Source organism: Malaclemys terrapin, chromosome 4 (genome assembly GCF_027887155.1).
Source record: "Malaclemys terrapin pileata isolate rMalTer1 chromosome 4, rMalTer1.hap1, whole genome shotgun sequence".
Taxonomy (NCBI): Eukaryota; Metazoa; Chordata; order Testudines; family Emydidae; genus Malaclemys; species Malaclemys terrapin.
Window position 1 is genome coordinate 22348386 of NC_071508.1, and position 18088 is coordinate 22366473.

The following is an 18088-nucleotide window of genomic DNA, read 5'->3' on the forward strand; positions in this document are numbered from 1 at the left end:
AGGTCAACTTACAAGCACCGCAGTGGTTCATGTCCACACTACCCTCCTTTTGCCAGAGGTGCACATCCTCACCAGGAGCGCTTCCACCAGCTTAAGAGGGGCGGTGTGGAGGGCTGAAAGCACACCTGGCTCCTCGCTCCAGGATGGAGCAGTGAAATTAACAAGAATGACAGCCAACAGCTGATGTAAGTAACAGTTTCTACAGGACACTACCTTGCCCTAATTACGACATAAGCCTCTCCTGGAGGTGGAGTTTTATGTCAGTGTAGTAGGGCACTTACGTCAGCAGGAGCAAGGCTGTAATATGTGCACTAACATAATTATGTCGACATAAGTTGCCTTACGTTGACCTAACTTTGGAGCATAGACTAAGCCTGAGGGAAGTGCTGGTTACGTTAGTCAATACAGTATTAGATGTGGTCTGCAGTTTTAGCTGTTCAGAACTGAACTATAAGAGTCACGTTAGTCACCTTATGACAGCATGGAGCACACCGTACAATTTACATTTGCACAAGTGATCGGTTTGGTTTTAATGGAAGGCCATGGGATGCGAAGGCAAGTTTCACTTAACCCTTTCCCATGCATATGCTGCACTACTCATAAGGATTTCAACCCTTTTTTATAAGCTGAACAAGGCAATTAATCTTAGCAGCCTATTAAGACTTATGTTACTTATCAGTATTGCTGTTCTCCAGAGAATCTGACAGTTGGTCTTCTGTATTTTAGGGCATCATGAGGCCTTGTGCTTTAAGAATTCAGCACTTGACAAGTCATGCAGATCACTGGTCCTGAACTGTACCACATGAACATTTCCAGGAGATTACCACACTACAGTGATGCATGCATCTGTATTCAAACAGCAATGATTTCCAATACTGTAGTCTGGCCCAGTTCACAACTGTAAGCTAAAAATAAATGGAAAAAACCCAAGCAGTTCTCTGCACCCTGCACAGCTAGCTGAAGTCTGTCACTTTATTTGGTGAAAATTAGAGAGGGAACAAGTTCGTATGCTACCCCAAAACTAGGCCAGATAGTAAATACAAGAGGACAGAACCAAACTGCAAAGGAACATGGTGTGGCTAGGGCTGTGTTATTTGTATTATCATAGCACCTAGCAATACTCCCTATGGATCAGGAGCCCACCGGGCTAGGGGCTGTACAAGCATAGAACAAAAAGGTGGTCCTGCCCTAAGACAAGGCACAGATGGATACAGACATATGGGGGAGTACAAGGAAACAATATTGGTCAGCATGATAGTCAGCTGTCTCAGCACACCAGCAGACTACCTGTTCATTTTTTTTTGTAGCCATGGCAAAGTGGAGTTTTAAGGAGGGATTTGAAGAACAACAATGACGTGGCTTTAAGGATGTTGCTCCTTTCGAGGACCAGTTTGAAAACTTAGCAAGTGGATGATGGAGTGAATGATAAATGATGGGTCGGAAGAGGATAGGCCTTGAAGAGGTTTGAAAGTGAAGACAAGTTGCTTATATTTGATGTGCTAGAGAAGGGGGAGACAGTGGAGGGATACAAAGAGGGGTGAGATGGTCAAAGCAACAGACTAGAAAAATTGTCTCGGCAGCAGCATTCCGAATGGATCCGAGTGGGGCAAGACTGCACATTCAAGGCCAGAGGAAAAAAGGTTTCAGTAATCCAGATGTGCTATGATGGATGAGAGCCATGGGAGCTGTAGTAATGAGAAGGGTTTGGGTGCTAATACCCAGTTTACACCCAGGGAGAGGAAAAACAGCAGACAGAATAGGGAATTTAAATCCAGCAGCCACACCCACCACAGTCAGCCTCCTCAATAGTGCCCTAAGATTTTTTTCCCTTCATGTAACTAAGTATTACATAGTTGTTTCAGGGCAGGTGTGGGATAGGGACAAGAAAGTGGGGCCACAAGAAGATTCATCTTAAGTGGTCCACACTGGAATGTTTGAAAACCACTGGTGTACTTTGCAGTGCTCTTCCTGCATCAAGGAAGTGATCAGAAACCACCCAGGCCATTCTGCTGGAAATTTATAACCTCCCCACCCCCCATCCTAAATGGAACCAACACGTCATGGCTACTGACCATCTGGTGTCTGATGCACCCTAGAGTTTGCATCTCGCACTGTCCCACAGCTGAGATTCAGTCTTGCAAGACATGCCAGTTCTACATTACAGTTAATTATTCCCCTATTATTAGGCACATATGACAGACAGATCTTCATAATAGCATTTAAAAATTAAGAATTCTCTCCTCCAAATCATCTTTGCTCTACTACTCAAATTCATTAGAAGGCATCAGACTCCGCATAATAGCCTGACTTCTAAAATGCCAACGGCAGGGCCAGATCAAAAGGGGACACTAATATGGTCAAAAGTAATTAACAAGATTAAACTCTCTACTAAATAGAGAACAAGAATTCAGTCAAACCAAACCCCCAAATATTCTCACACAAAAACCTCATAACATCCACCCTGTCTGCATCCTTCACCCAGACAGCCTAGCCTACAAAGAGGCATATAGGGCTGCTGGAGAGAGCAAGAGCCCCATTGCCCGTATTTAAAATGAAGGAGTAAGAAGCAGATAGCTGTCAATATGGCAAAAATGCTAAAAGAAGCCTCGAAAGAAACCACACTTGGGTGATATATAGCTACTCAGCAGAATTTAGAGACTATAATTTTTATAACTATCATGCTCAATGTTACACTAAAAGGCACCCTGATTTGAATTTTTATATTTGTTCCCTCTACCTCCTAATTAATCTCAAGAGTTAACTAGATTTGCAGCTTGCCTCTGCAATCACATGATCAGATAATATTTTAAGGAAGAAGAAAAGATGACGTCGAGTTGCAGTATCCTAAGGCAAGCGTGAGAGCTTTCATGGAATCCACAAAAGTCTTCATCTAGGGACACAAAAGTCCTTTTCCCCCCTCTAATGAAGCCCTTAAGAAGAGCAGTAGTTCACGCGAGACAAAAGAAAAGCCTACCTGCACGAAGCACGGACTCCCATTGATAGAGATACCCCTGAAGATGAACCAACAGTTTTCGAAAGAGCCATTAAAAAAGAATCAGCTAGCAGATTGTTCAGGCAGCAGAGGTGCACACACCACTGGTGGAGTGCTGGCTCTCCCTGAAAGCAGCAAAGCTTTGTGCGAGAGGGAGGGAGAAAAAGGATTTGTCTCCACCACCTAGCTGCAGATGCATAGCACTGCATTGCAGGTAAAGGGCCTTGCAGCAACACTGAGGGGGTTGCTCTCAGCTGAGCTTTCTGCAAATTTAGTCATACTCTGGGTTGAACATAAATAGATTCACCAGATTTCCTTGATGTTTACCTGGTTCTACAGTCTTCCCCTGAAGAAATGCTGAATTCAGTCAGATTCAGTTTTATCTTCCTGAACTGAAAAAGCCTCTCCTGATTTTATCTGCCTATTCGACAGCCTTTTATGGGACCAACTTCTGTTGGAGTGAGAGAGACATGCTTTCGAGCTTAGACAGAGCTGAAGAAGAGCTCTGTGGAAGCTTAAAAGCTTGTCTCTCACTGACAGAAGTTGGTCCAATCAAAGATGATATCTCACCCGCCTTGTCTGTCTATCATCCTGGGAACAACATGGCTACAACACTGCATATTCAACAGTCCACTAGATTCACAGCTTCCAATGAGCAAGTGTCATTAACTGCTGATCGTCCAACCCTTTTGATATAGAAACCCCAGGGCAATAAAGCAGGAAATGGAGGGTGTTCAAGGTAAGAAACATTTTCTTAAGTTATTCCAAACTCCAGCAGCTGTGGCTACAAAAAGAACTCCTCATCCTTTGTTAAATCACACAAAGATGTGAGAATGTTCTAAATCATTTAAAAATATTAACTGGACATAGCTTTCTAAAGCCAGGTGTTCAGCATCTTTCTTGGATGCCATAAAGGTATTTCGGCACACATTTATCTTCGGCTTTGTGGAATTCACAAGGGAAACAGATCAGCAGAAGTATGACATTAATGTACAATTTCTGAGTTTGTTGGCAATTAAAAATGCTTTCTGATAGAAGTACTTAAAATTATACACTATGGATCTTACTCTGTAGTACTTACTGAGGCAAATCTCAATCAGTTTAAGATTTCCCCTCATGAAGGACAGTAGGATTGGGCTCTTATCAATATTCAACTTATAGTCAATACTGAAGAATACTTAACTCCCTCAGTAAATTCTCAGTAAATTACTCTTTATTAAATTAAAAGGCAGTGTTGAATTTACTAAAAGCTGTCAAAGCCACTTGGCAACATCTACATATCAGAAAAGTCTTAGTTATATGCAGTATTTTTTACACAATAGCCATAAATTACTGTGTATTTACAGAATATAACACACAATTACTCCATCAACTTCTGCTGTTCATTGCAAGAGTTCTGGCTCCTTAGCTTCTTGTGGGAATCTACTAGAAGGGCATTCAGGTTTGGCCATCTGGTGAGAGAAGGCTGAAAGGGATCCTTTTACTTATTCCCCAACTGCTTAAACTAGCCTGAACAGAGAGGTACAGAAAAGGTAAAAGCTTTATCTATCAGACACCCTGCCTGCATGGAACCTTTTCTTATTCTCCCACTGCTGTTGCTCCATTGATGTTATCAACAGTAGCCAAACACTAGAGTAGATTGGCCACTGGTACCGCTGTGCCATCTACTTCTGTTCCGAGCTGGTCTAGGTTAGTGGTCTCTATGCTGTTAGTAGCAGTAGAACTGCACCACAGCTAGTACAAAGGTGCAAGATTTCTAGACTTGCCAGCATACACAACCTGAGTTTACTGGGCTATGTTTGCATTTCATTATCACATCTAAGAATTTTATTTTCTGAACACCCACTAGTCAGGAGCTAGAAAGGCATTTAAACCTTTGACCAAAAATAAAGGAAGGACCGGTGCCTTTTTGTAGCAGTCTTGTATGAAAAATAAACTTGTAACAAAATGTTCTCCCCCCTTGGAAATATCAAAAATGCTACATCTGTCTTCTCTATTGTGTATACCTGTTAGTGGCTCAACTGTGAAAATGGCTCTCGTGCTAAATGGAGGGATACAGTGATGAAAGCCAACAGCTTTTCCCCCACCAAGTGTTGTTACACAAGTGCTAACTAAAAAGTCACACCATCCTTCCCTTACCCTCCTTGTCAAGTACTCAGGTTTCACTTCCATAGTAGCTGCAATGGAACTGTGCAACAGAGTTTCACCGTAGATGAAGAACCCATCTTCCCCATTTTGCAGGTCACCTCTCAGAGGCCATCAGCCCCATCTATACAAAGGTGATGAAACCTTTGAGCCATTTGCTAGCCATGAGTTTAAGATTTACGTGAAAGGTTTTATCCCCATTAAGAGAGACTTCAGTTGAACAATCTTCAGAGTGTAGTAATTAATCCAGCATAAACTAAGGCCTGGCCTGCCCTTAAACTAGATTGACAATAGCTATGTTGGTCAGGGGTGTGAAAAAAAAAATATGCCAAATGCTGTAGTTTTGCTGACCTAACTCCTAGCGTGCACACAGCTAAGTTGACAAAAGACTGCTTCCATCAACTTAGCTACTATCCCTTGGGGAGGTGGTATTCCTACACTGATGGAAACAACTCTCCAGTCAGCAAAGGCTGCGTCTTCAGTATGGTATTATGCTGGCACAGCTATGCCAGTCTAGTCTCCCCAGCATAGTCATAACCTGAGTTACAAGGATAAGGTATTGCTACTGACTCATTCTGGAGTTCTTCCAAAAGGTCAGAGTCAATTTCCACCTTACTCATCTTGCCCATGTTTTCTCATGTCTGTATGCCCTTCGCAGTAAGATCTTGCTTCACAGGCAAGATGTTAAAAAGGTGTTTTTACTTTTTTCCTGGAGGAGACTAAAGCCTTTGACTAGGCTCTTAAACCTTGAATACCCATCCCACCTTTGCTTTTGACATTAGTACATCAGGTCAAGTTCTCCCCAAGAGAACGACGTCTGCCTAATTGCTGTTTCTTAGAGCACCTGCAATGAGAGAGGCAAGATCTTATTAATGCACATCCAGTCAAAGGAATGCCTGCTTCTGTTGCCAGCCTCCGTGCTTTTCTTAGCCACAAGGTTTGCAAAGCAACATCGAGATCTCTGCATAAATTTGACAAGTCATTATTGTTTGGACTCAGTCCTGTAGTACAAATTCAGGTACGGCATTACAGAATGTGTTTCCAGGTTAGGTGGACATCGCTCCCTCTCCTCCCCCCAAGTTATTTTTCTAGTTTAAGGAATGTACGTGTGTGTACACACACACACACACACGTTTGTGACACCGGTACTCTCCTACCACTTTGCTACCTTGAAAGCTACATATGTACCTTTTCGTTACAACTTATGCCTAGTCCGTTTCACCTACATCCTTGAAACTTTTTAAATTTGAAGGAGCTGGGGAACCAAATATAATTCATACTTTATGAAGCAAAGTTACCATCCTGTAGTTCTTGTTCTTAAATATTTTGTAATTATAGGCGATCCACCCACTCTCCCATAAATTTGGCATAAGTTTTTATTCTCCTTCCCTTTTGTTCAAACACAGAATTGGTAGTTACAACCAACAAAGGCAGGCCTGTGACATCTGCTGACGTAGTTTAACAGTTTCAGAACTATAAAGCCATAGGAGTTCTATTGTCAGGAGAAGAACTCACAGGTGGGGAGATATTCTAATAATTCATTTTTGAAAAGCTATGTTTCTCACAGCAGCCAACGCATACAAGCACTTTTGTTTAGTGGGAGTTCAATTTGAAGATTAGAACCACTGAATTCCACATTAAGATTGTGCTAATGTACACATAAGCAAAATGATTAAGTTTCTCATTCCTCACTCCCACTCCCCCCACAAGCAGTTAATAGTTCTACAAAATAAGAACTGTCTGCCATATCAGCTGCACAAGCTGTGAAGAGCTTCCATGGAAACCAGCAGAGTTTAATTTATGTCTTGTCATGTGCAGTTTGATAACGACTTTTGTATTTGAATGAAAAATCTTGTGGGCAAGTCACCAACTTTTGACATGTGTTCTGAATGCTTCTGGAAGGTTTTGCATTGGTATTAACTGCAGAGAGCAATAGGAAAAACCTAATCCAAAGCCCTAAGGGAGGGCAAAGCCTTCAAGGAAGAAACTGAGGACAAACTTGAGAAGGTCAGGACCAGAAGATATTCCAAGGGAAATAGAAAAGAGATGTTGAAGAGATGTAACAGAGCAAAGTGAGAAGCCATCATAAATACCATACTCTTGTACTCCTGATTTCTGTAAACTCCCTGCTTACCAGGGTACGAAGGTGGAGAGAGTGAAGCTGACCGACTTGCATCTTGTGAGCCCTCAATTAAGTAGTGTTTGTTTTGGGGCAGAAAAGTGACTGATCAGACCCCAGTGCATCCCAAGAGCCTTACCTGCAGGACTATGGGTAATTGCCCACCACTATTTTAGATTAAATAAATGGGAAATTGTTTTGTGTCACAAATGCTGTGTCTGTTTACGCTAGTTGAGATGTTTCCTCATCACTGTACTACCACCTCTGCATCTCCACTGGTGGTAGTAACAATGAGAGTGCTAGGGTGACAGGACACTGACACCCTGTTTCTATCCCTAATCTGCTCCCACATATCTCCATTCCTGCCACTCAGAGCAGACACCCACACCTGGCTCCTGTCTACCCACTGACCTTCCCCGAGCAATCCCCTTTCTTACTTCTCTGAATCCCATTGTGGCTGCTTCCTCCATCTCCTCTTGCTGCCAGTGACTGGGTGAGGAGAGAGGGTTGGTGAAATTTGATGGCATTAGCTTATTTCAGTTAGTAATAACAGTCAGATTCTAGACTAATTTAAATGCATTTGTGGGTTAAACAGCATGATAGCTGAAGTTTTACTTAGATAACAGATACAGATCACAAAGTAATGGAATTTTCTCATTACAGAAATTGGCTCTCAACTGACAGAAGCCTCTAAAGCAGGGGTCGACAACCTTTCAGAAGTGTGTGCCGAGTCTTCATTTATTTAGGTTGTGTGTGCCAGTAATACATTTTAACATTTTTAGAAGGTCTCTTTCTATAAGACTTCAATATACATACAATAGTTTAATTATAAAGTAAATAAGGTTTGTAAAATGTTTAAGAAGCTTCATTTAATATTAAATTAAAATGCAGAGCCCCCCAGATCGATGGCCAGGACCCGAGCAGTGTGAGTGCCACTGAAAATCAGCCTTCGGCACATATGCCATAGGTTGCCTACCACTGCTGTAAAGAGTCATCATTGGCTCAAATGAATGTGTGTGTCCACAGCAAAAAGCCTTTAGAACACCTACAAAAGTGCTTGGGCATGCCAGGAAAGACTGAAAATATAGAAGAATATTTTGCATTGATAACATCTGTCAGAGGATCTCAACGGGCTTCACACAGAAAGTTCCCCCAATTTTACAGATGGGTGAACTGAGGCACAGAGATTAGTGATTTGTTTGAAGTCCATGTGAACCAGAATAATCAGGAAGAGAACTCAGGGTACATCTACACTACAGCGGGGAGTCGATTTAAGATACGCAAATTCAGCTACGTGAATAGCGTAGCTGAATTCGACGTATTGCAGCCGACTTACTCCGTTGTGAGGACGGCGGCAAAATCGACTTCTGCCGCTTTTTGTCGGCGGCGCTTACTACCACCTCCGCTGGTGGAGTTAGAGCGCCGATTCGGGGATCGATTGTCGCGTCCCGATGGGACGCGATAAATCGATCCCCGAGAGGTCGATTTCTACCCGCCGATTCAGGCGGGTAGTATAGACCAGACCTCAGACTCAACTCCATTCCTGTTTTAGCCACTATAGTCATGTGGCCCCTGGCATATCAAATAATAGTACACTCCAATCCAAGTACTGCATTTATTTTTAGTCCCTGTATTTTAGTGCTGTTTAGAGTAGGGACCATCCTTTATTCTGTTTGTACAGTGCCCACCACAATGGGGTCCTCCTGGTCCACCACTGCAGCTCCCAAGCACTACCCCAACCAAAGCTAAAATTTCACATATCAAGCAATTTTGGGTGCCCATCTTGACCCCTTAAGTGGCCTGCTTTCCAGCCAAGTGACAAGTGCCCATCCTCTGGAAGTCAGGTCCCTTTAAGGTACCTCACACTAGGCATTCAAAATTAGTTACTTTTGAAAATACAGGCTACAGTCAATATTAATGAAGTATAGAGAAGAGCAGACGACCTTCATAAAATGAGACTTCAAAACCTAGGATCATTTAGCCTAAGGGAAAAATAACTAGGTAGATGGAACTTGAGGTACACCTCTACCCTGATAGAATGCAACCTGATATAACACGAATTCGGATATAACGCGGTAAAGCAGTGCTCTGGGAGGGAGGAAGGGGGCCAAGGCTGCGCACTCAGGCGGATCAAAGCAAGTTCAATATAATGCAGTTTCACCTATAATGCAGTAAGATTTTTTTGGCGCCCGAGGACACCGTTACATTGGGGTAGAGGCGTATTAAGCTATAAATGGTCCAGTGAAAAAAGTCAACCCCTCATTCACCTTGTCCCATGACAAAGGATCACTCAATTAACCAGTACATTCAGAAACCAAAAGGAAATACTGCAGAGGAGAATCTACAAAAAGACTAATCAAATCCTATAGCTCTATAGTCACTATTATTTGTAGTTATTCATGCCAATGGTAATAAAATTCCATGGTCACGCTGCCTTTCACTCCCTGCATACACAACACTGAGTACTTCGCATTCCAGTTCTCTACTTTTTCTGAAGCATCAGGTATACACCACTGCAGGAAGCAGGATATTAGATTTGATGAACCAGTAATCTTATCTGGCATGGAAAGCCAGTATGCTAGTCAGTAACTGGGACATACACCCATATAGTCAGGTGCAGGTCTGTTCCAACAGTCTGACATGAAGAAAACTAGCAATCAGGTTAAAAAAAGTCATCTGTTTATACTGTGCTGTGGTTCGAGGAATTCAAAATGGAACAAACAGTTCTTTCTACAACTGCTTTGAATTTGAGTGAATTTTTTAGTCTAATTTTTAACCTCGAGTTTTAACCTCAGCAGCATTGCACAACAGATTTTTCCTCACAGTAGATGGAAGAGAACAGTTCGATCTTCTGAATGTTTGCAATATAAACTGCACTGAATAAAAATATCAAAGTTCCCAAGCAATAGACTATCAGAAACCTCAAATATCTAGTTCTAACTATTATAATTTACAGGAAGTACACTTAATGCTCAAGACTGCGCACACAGCATGACAATTACAGATGTAATCTACACTTCAGAGAATGTGCAAGCCCAGAAAATTTCAATTAAAATTGGCTCCCTGTTAAATTGACTTTACAGCTGATGCACTTTTGACAGCTACAAAGTGACAACAGCCAATATATGCTGGTGATATCACCTTGACACCCACCAATTCCAATTCTAAGTCACAGTACCGAATCTGACCAAGAACAATAAAAGTACCGGAACTCCTACAACAAAACCAGGACATATTACAATATAAACAATATGATAAAAGTCGTATCAAATTAACCTTGTAACATGATCAAAGAATGCTATTGCCTTAGACATGTTCTTACTATGTATCACTGCTGTTATAGCTAAATTTAAGGATACTCACGATTAGCAGAGCTGAAATTAGATTTTCCCATTGTATTTTGATTCATGGGAATTCAGGTCACACAGATATATGCTGATTTTGCAGTGTCTCCACTTAGCCTGCTCTGTTTCCCATGACCCAGCAGGCTAGTGACAAAACTGTTTCTTGCTGAAGCACAGAGTTTTTGCAAGTTTCAACACACTAAAGAATCACAAACACTAAGCTTAGCAGGTGTAATGTCACAACCTGAATGCCCTTGCTCCAAACAAAAGTGTTGGCATTCATATGCATTTTTATTACCAAGTGCTCTATTGATTATGGACGAATACATACTATACTTTTGTATTGTTGTATGAAAAGGTTTCAGTGATGCGGCCCTCGGGCCAATGTACTAGTCCTCATGTGGCCCTCGTGGTGATTTGAGTTTGAGACCCCTGCCCTAAAGTATATATTATATGGTTAATGTGTCTAGCAGCCTTCTCAATTAAAAACCTTTCAACTGATGGCATCAGAAATTTAATGTCTACTTTGACAGCTTTCGTTTCAGTTTAACTAAGGGCTAGTAACTTGACTTTTTAGATATAAAGAGCTCTCCCTACCCATCCTTTATATATCCTAATTCAAAAAGTTAAAAAGCAAGTCCCGGAAAAAGGTAGTAAAAAGATTCACATTATTTGTAAAGCAAGAAGTGGTCACCTTCTGGACAATTACAATCTAAATGGCTCAAATAAGTTACTGCCTGCTCCACCCTAACTGTATACAACACTACCACTGGATTGCACCCTCCCAAGCCTCTACCCCTCTTAAACACATAGGAAATACCATAAAGTGAAAATAGTTTCTATTGTGTAACTTGAAGCAACAGGTAAAGAGAGGATATTGTGAATTTTATGTGACTTGTTGCAATATAAGTCATTAATTGTTCCATTAAGTACACCTCTACCCCGATATAACGCTGTCCTCAGGAGCCAAAAAAAATCTTAAAGCGTTATAGGTGAAACCGCGTTATATTAAACTTGCTTTGATCTGGCAGAGTGAGCAGCCCCGCCCTCCCCCGGCGGACTGCTTTATCATGTTATATCCGAATTCGCGTTATATCAGGGTAGAGGTGTATAATCTCTGTTCCACCATTTGAGACACATATGCCAACGAAGTATTTGCGGCTATTTCACTAACAGTTTATACCTAGTATATTTTAGAGAATTATTTGCTCTAAAGATTGGCAAAACACGAGTGACAAACTAATTCATTAATCACGTCAACCACTCTCTATTTAGGGACCGAATCCAACATGCATGGTGATCAGCGGTAGTAGGGAAAATGCTTTTAGAATTCAAGCTGCTTAGCCAGATGTTCAAAAGCTTGCTAATCAGACAAGAGCCACCCTCCTCCCAGAGTAAGGACAGGAATACACACACCACCAAGTTACAGTATTTTATGATGAATCCCAATTTGTTCCTCCACTCCAGCGGAGTAGCTGTGTCTCCTCAGAAGTAAAAATATTTTTGTTTAACTGCCCTTTCATCTCTCTTTATCAAAGATCTAACCCTACTGGATAGTCGAGGATAGAAAGCCAAGAACCAATTTAAATAACTGCCACTATATTTACACAAGGCAGGCTGGTTAACATGGACACTGAACTGTTTTACAGCAAGTGATGCTACCGCCACTCAACTGTAACATTTAACCTCAGAACAGTGAGATCCTTTACTGTAGCAAGCCTCAGTTCTTCTTAGGGGATTAACAAGTTATCTACAAACTGGAAGCCAGGGAGACAATATCCTAATCACCCCTCAAAGGCAATTTTTCCTTTCCACATACCCTAACTCTCCTAACCCACAAGGTGTAGTAGGTAACAAGTTATGTCCATCATGTTCACTCACATAGGAGCATCATCAATTACTACATCATGCCAACTTATTGCAAATGTCCCACAGATATTATATGGTGTATTCTAGAGCATGTGTAGACAAGCATGCAATTAGTTCAATGTGTCTGCCTCAACACTACACTTTCTACCTTTTTAGCAGCAATATATTTTCTATCATTTCTATGTTCCCTTCATCCCGCAAGCGGGACAGGTCCAAGCAGAAAATCTTTTTCTGTGTGATGTCATGCCAAATAAAATACAGCCAGAGAGGGAAAAAAGCTTTAGAGGGCCTCATACATTACTAGTGCTTTTTGGACATTCTATTTAAATCAACACATCAGTTAAAAACGCTCAACTTTATACAACAGATCTGAAGACCATGCAACTAAATTCAGTAAATAAGCCATGTGCCACAGCAGAAGATACACAATGTATGTGCATAAGACAACATTATAGAATTCAGAGCAGTGAGCTTGCAGGAGATCTGGGTACTATTAATGGCTATCACTGACTCACTATATGACTTTTTAAAAGTAATACTTTGAATTTAATTTTTCACTTGGTTCTCATAGCACTTTATAAAGTAGATATTATTGTTACCACTTGCCCACTGTCTGGGCAAGGCAGAATCAGGACTAGAAATTGGGTTTAATGACTCAACCCTGAGAGCTCCTCCTTTTCTTGATCTATAAGATACAGATACAACTTACTCGCCTTTGTAAAGTGCTTTGAAATCCTTGTATGAAAGGTGTTAAACAGCTACAGAGTATTATAACAGAAGAAATTCTGATGGCACAAAACATGAGTTACTGAAAATCCCACCTCCTCCAAGAGAGGAATAAAAGTATATTTTTATTAGTGGGCTAAAAACCAAGTGGCTGACCCCCAGTACTCAGTTTCAAAACCATGACAAATTCAGGACTAAGCAGTGTCCCGATGGAGGCTTTTTGCATTTAAACCTTAAATTTTCAATTTGATAGTATACTGGTACGTATTTTAACTTTTAGATACAAGTTATCCTTAAAACCTTCACAACCCCTGTTAATGTACAATTTGCAGATCTGATTAAATGCTTGTAGAATTGAAGTCAATGCTTGAGAGAAAGAAAATAATACTGCCCGTAATGGAAGATTGTAACCAATGCAGATCCCTGATTTTTTTAACTCACACATACAAATATTATGTATACCCTGCCTCAGCACAGGGGACTAGACTTGACCTCTTGATGCCCCTTCCAGCCCTACATTTCTATGATATAATGTTTGCTTTGTAGTGCTGGGCTCCAGACGGTTTAGTAATCCTTTTAAACAAGCGAGCTGCTGTCTGCTCCATTTCTGACAACCAGACCTAAAAAAATCCATCTAAAGATACCTCAATGAGCTCTGTCCAGTTGAAGAGATGTGGTCACACCTTGAAATAAGTTTATGAAATACCATAGAAAGGAAGTTTATAAATGTGTACAAATAAAAAGTTAGTACTTTGGTGGGCAGATTTTTCCAGTGAGTTAGATAATTGTTTTGCTTAATTTCTTTTCTCTATGAAATCTTGAAACCAACTGAAGGAAGGAAGGAAGGAAAGTGAGATGCAGACTCAAAAGCTCCGCAAACCAACTCCGCAGTATAATGAAAGTGATATAGTTATTTTGTAGACACACAGTGATCACAATCTTTGTAGATACAATATACAAACCTCTATAGAGGCCACATTATATTCTGTCTAAAAGATGGATGTCTGAGTTATTACAGAATTAAAAGTAAGAACCTATAATGATTGATGGGGAATAGCTCAAAATCAGAGATGTCAATGAGATGTCAATCCCTTTTCTGTACCTTCCACAAAAAAGCATTACTTTGATTTCCCCCCCAATTTATTTGATATTAAAACTTTCAGATTATTATTTTCAGTCCCACCAATAACCCCTCCCCAGATGCAGTTTATTATTTCAAGTACAAGACAATTATAGTTTAGAAGAGTTATAGTTTTTAAGTTAGATATTTTTAATTGAATGAATTCACCTTACAGTAGCTGTTCTCAAAAATATATGCAACAATTATAGGAACTTCTTCCATATCCAAGTTAGCTGAATTCCTAGAGCTACTTAAAATTTAGCCTCTTGTATAAACAAACAGGATTTGTAGCTCCCACTCCCCAGAATCCACAGAGAGTATATGGAATATATTTTGAACACTTCAAAAAGATTAATGGAGCTACTATGGATTTCTGTAGTGTAATAGAGATTTCTTTTAATCTCGCTTACTAAAAGGAAGACTTTGCAAAAACCATCCACCTCTAAGAGATTAGTAAATTTAGTGAAAAACATTATTAAAATCATCTGCAAATCAATCAGGATACTCATTTGCATAAGTCATTTTATAAACGGATAGTTAAACTGAGATGCTTTTCTAGCCTAAATGATGCCTAGGAGACTGATCAAGAGAGGCAGATGTAGGTATCATTTCAACCATTTTATGAAAAGTCAATGGACCCCTTTAAGGCTCATAGATATGGTCCAGTTCTTACATTAACAGAGAAGGGGTGCACAGGGGACTTTTAGGTAATAACCCTGTGGGGAACCTCAGACTTTACCCTCCAGGGATGCCCTGTAGATCCAAAGAGGGAGAAATTCCTGGTCCTCAGAGCCAAAAGGAGATCCCTTCAGTTGCCCACATGGAGCCACCAGACCTTGCTCCTTCCCACTTAGGCTCAGGAAACCAGGGGCGGTGTTCAGAAGAGAAGCCCAAGCCCAACATCCCTGCACTGGACACCTGTATCCAGCTGGATGGCTGTGGGGTTCGACTTACTTTTTCTGGGCCTTGTCCTTCTTGGCTTTGGTCCGTTTCTTCCGGGCCTGCAGTGCCAGAACTGGGGGAGAGAAATGCAGACTGATGAGACAGGGTAGGGTGAAAAAGGTGGGAGTGAAGCCTGCAGTGGGAGATGCATACTAGAGGAAAACAGAAGTTTGAGGGAGCAGGGAGCATAAGGTGGGAAAGAAGCAGAGAGACAGGAGAGGACAGGGGATGTAAGGCAGACACAGACAGACAGACAAGAGGGGGCACACCCACGGGGGTTGGGGGGAAGGCAAGGCAGACAGACAGACAGGAGGGGACAGGGGGCAAGGCAGACAGACAGGAGAGGGCAGGAGGCGCACCCACAATAGGGGCAAGGCAGACAGACGGGCGGTGCAGGGGGCACGCCCAGGGTGGGCAAGGCAGACAGACGGGGGGGGCAGGGGGTGCGCCCGGGCAGGGGGGCAGGGCAGAAAGACAGACGGGGGGGGGCAAGGCAGACAGACAGACAGGGGGGCAAGGGGCATGCCGGGGGGCAAGGCAGACGGACAGACAGGGGGGGCAATGCAGACAGACGGGGGGCAGGGGGCGCGCCCAGGGGGGGCAGGGCAGACAGACGGGGGAGCAGGGGGTGCGCGGGGGGAGCAGGGCAGACAGACGGGGGGCAGGAGGGCAGACAGACGGGGGGCAGGGGGTGCGCCCAGGGGGAGCAGGGCAGACAGACGGGGGGCAGGGGGTGTGCCCAGGGGGAGCAGGGCAGACAGACGGGGGTGCAGGGGGCGCCCAGGGGGGGCAGGGCAGACAGACGGGGGTGCAGGGGGCGCGTCGGGGTGGGGAGCAGGGCAGACAGACGGGGGTGCAGGGGGGGCGTCGGGGTGGGGGGCAGGGCAGACAGACGGGGGGCAGGGGGTGCGTCGGGGTGGGGGGCAGGGCAGACAGACGGGGGGCAGGGCAGACAGACGGGGGGCAGGGCAGACAGACGGGGGGCAGGGGGTGCGCCGGGGTGGGGGGCAGGGCAGACAGACGGGGGGGCAGGGGGTGCGCGGGGGGGGCAGGGCAGACAGACGGGGGGGCAGGGGGTGCGCGGGGGGGGCAGGGCAGACAGACGGGGGGCAGGGGGTGCGCGGGGGGGCAGGGCAGACAGACGGGGGGCAGGGGGTGCGCGGGGGGGCAGGGCAGACAGACGGGGGGGCAGGGGGTGCGCGGGGGGGGGCAGGGCAGACAGACGGGGGGGCAGGGGGCGCCCAGGGGGGGCAGGGCAGACAGACGGGGGGGCAGGGGGCGCGTCGGGGTGGGGGGCAGGGCAGACAGACGGGGGGCAGGGGGTGCGCCGGGGTGGGGGGCAGGGCAGACAGACGAGGGGGCAGGGGGTGCGCGGGGGGGGCAGGGCAGACAGACGGGGGGGCAGGGGGTGCGCAGGGGGGGCAAGGCAGACAGACGGGGGGGCAGGGGGTGCGCGGGGGGGGCAGGGCAGACAGACGGGGGGGCAGGGGGTGCGCGGGGGGAGCAGGGCAGACAGACGAGGGGGCAGGGGGTGCGCGGGGGGGGCAGGGCAGACAGACGGGGGGGCAGGGGGTGCGCGGGGGGGGCAGGGCAGACAGACGGGGGGCAGGGGGTGCGCCGGCGTGGGGGGCAGGGCAGACAGACGGGGGGGCAGGGGGTGCGCGGGGGGGGCAGGGCAGACAGACGGGGGGGCAGGGGGTGCGCGGGGGGGGGCAGGGCAGACAGACGGGGGGGCAGGGGGTGCGCGGGGGGAGCAGGGCAGACAGACGGGGGGGCAGGGGGTGCGCGGGGGGGCAGGGCAGACAGACGGGGGGGCAGGGGGTGCGCGGGGGGGGCAGGGCAGACAGACGGGGGGGCAGGGGGTGCGCGGGGGGGGCAGGGCAGACAGACGGGGGGCAGGGGGTGCGCCGGCGTGGGGGGCAGGGCAGACAGACGGGGGGGCAGGGGGTGCGCGGGGGGGGCAGGGCAGACAGACGGGGGGGCAGGGGGTGCGCGGGGGGGGGCAGGGCAGACAGACGGGGGGGCAGGGGGTGCGCGGGGGGAGCAGGGCAGACAGACGGGGGGGCAGGGGGTGCGCGGGGGGGCAGGGCAGACAGACGGGGGGGCAGGGGGTGCGCGGGGGGGGCAGGGCAGGCAGACGGGGGGGCAGGGGGTGCGCCCGGGGTGGGGGGGCAAGACAGACAGACAGGAGGTAGGGGACGGCCGGACGGCACTGCCTGCAAGGGTGCACGTGTCGGGGGGAGGCGGCCCACCAAGCCCGGCCCGGGAGAAGGCGCCGCGCTCACCTTTTCGCTCCATGGCGGCCAGAGCCGGTAGCCCACCCTGCGCTCCGCGCGTGCGCTCTAAAGCATTCGTCTGCTTCTGCGCCTGCGCCGGGCTAGGCCGCGCCGGGAGAGGCATGCGCACTTTCGGTATCTTCGCGCGCCGCTGCACGCGCCACCAGATGTCCTCGTCGCCCTCGCTGGTGCCGCTCGAGCTCGAGGCCGAGCTCGTGAAGAAGGCCCCGCCCCCAGGCTCTTCCGAGCGCGTCCGGCAACGCCCCCTCCGACGGAGGGGGAGGAGCGGGGACCGCTGGGTAGGCTCCTCCCCCGAGCCCAGCCCCGCCTCCCACTGGTCCATGGTCCCGAGCGCATGCGCAACCCCCAGAGGGCGGAAGGGATCCGACTGACTGAAGGGGTGGAGGGCGGTGCGGCACAGGCAACGCGGAGTACGCGCCGGCCTGTGAGCGAAGCGCTGTGTGTGACGCAAAGCTGGCGTTGTATCGCCCCCTGACCCCTCCCCGCAACGCACAATTTGAAATACAGCCCCCGGGAGTATTACCCCGTGCAGGA

General features: G+C 46.2%; 1 protein-coding gene across 2 annotated transcripts in view; it reads right to left on the reverse strand.

Moving 5' to 3' along the window:
• Positions 1-17876, reverse strand: part of SRPK1 (SRSF protein kinase 1) — a 45333-nt gene extending 27457 nt beyond the window's left edge. For both annotated transcript variants that reach the window (XM_054025397.1, XM_054025398.1), the window contains exons 1-2: positions 17543-17876; positions 15270-15330 (exon numbers count right to left, since the gene is read on the reverse strand). In XM_054025397.1, the coding sequence (XP_053881372.1) occupies positions 15270-15330; positions 17543-17876 (395 nt within the window). The remainder of the gene's footprint in view (positions 1-15269; positions 15331-17542) is intronic.
• Positions 17877-18088: the final 212 nt, after the last annotated feature.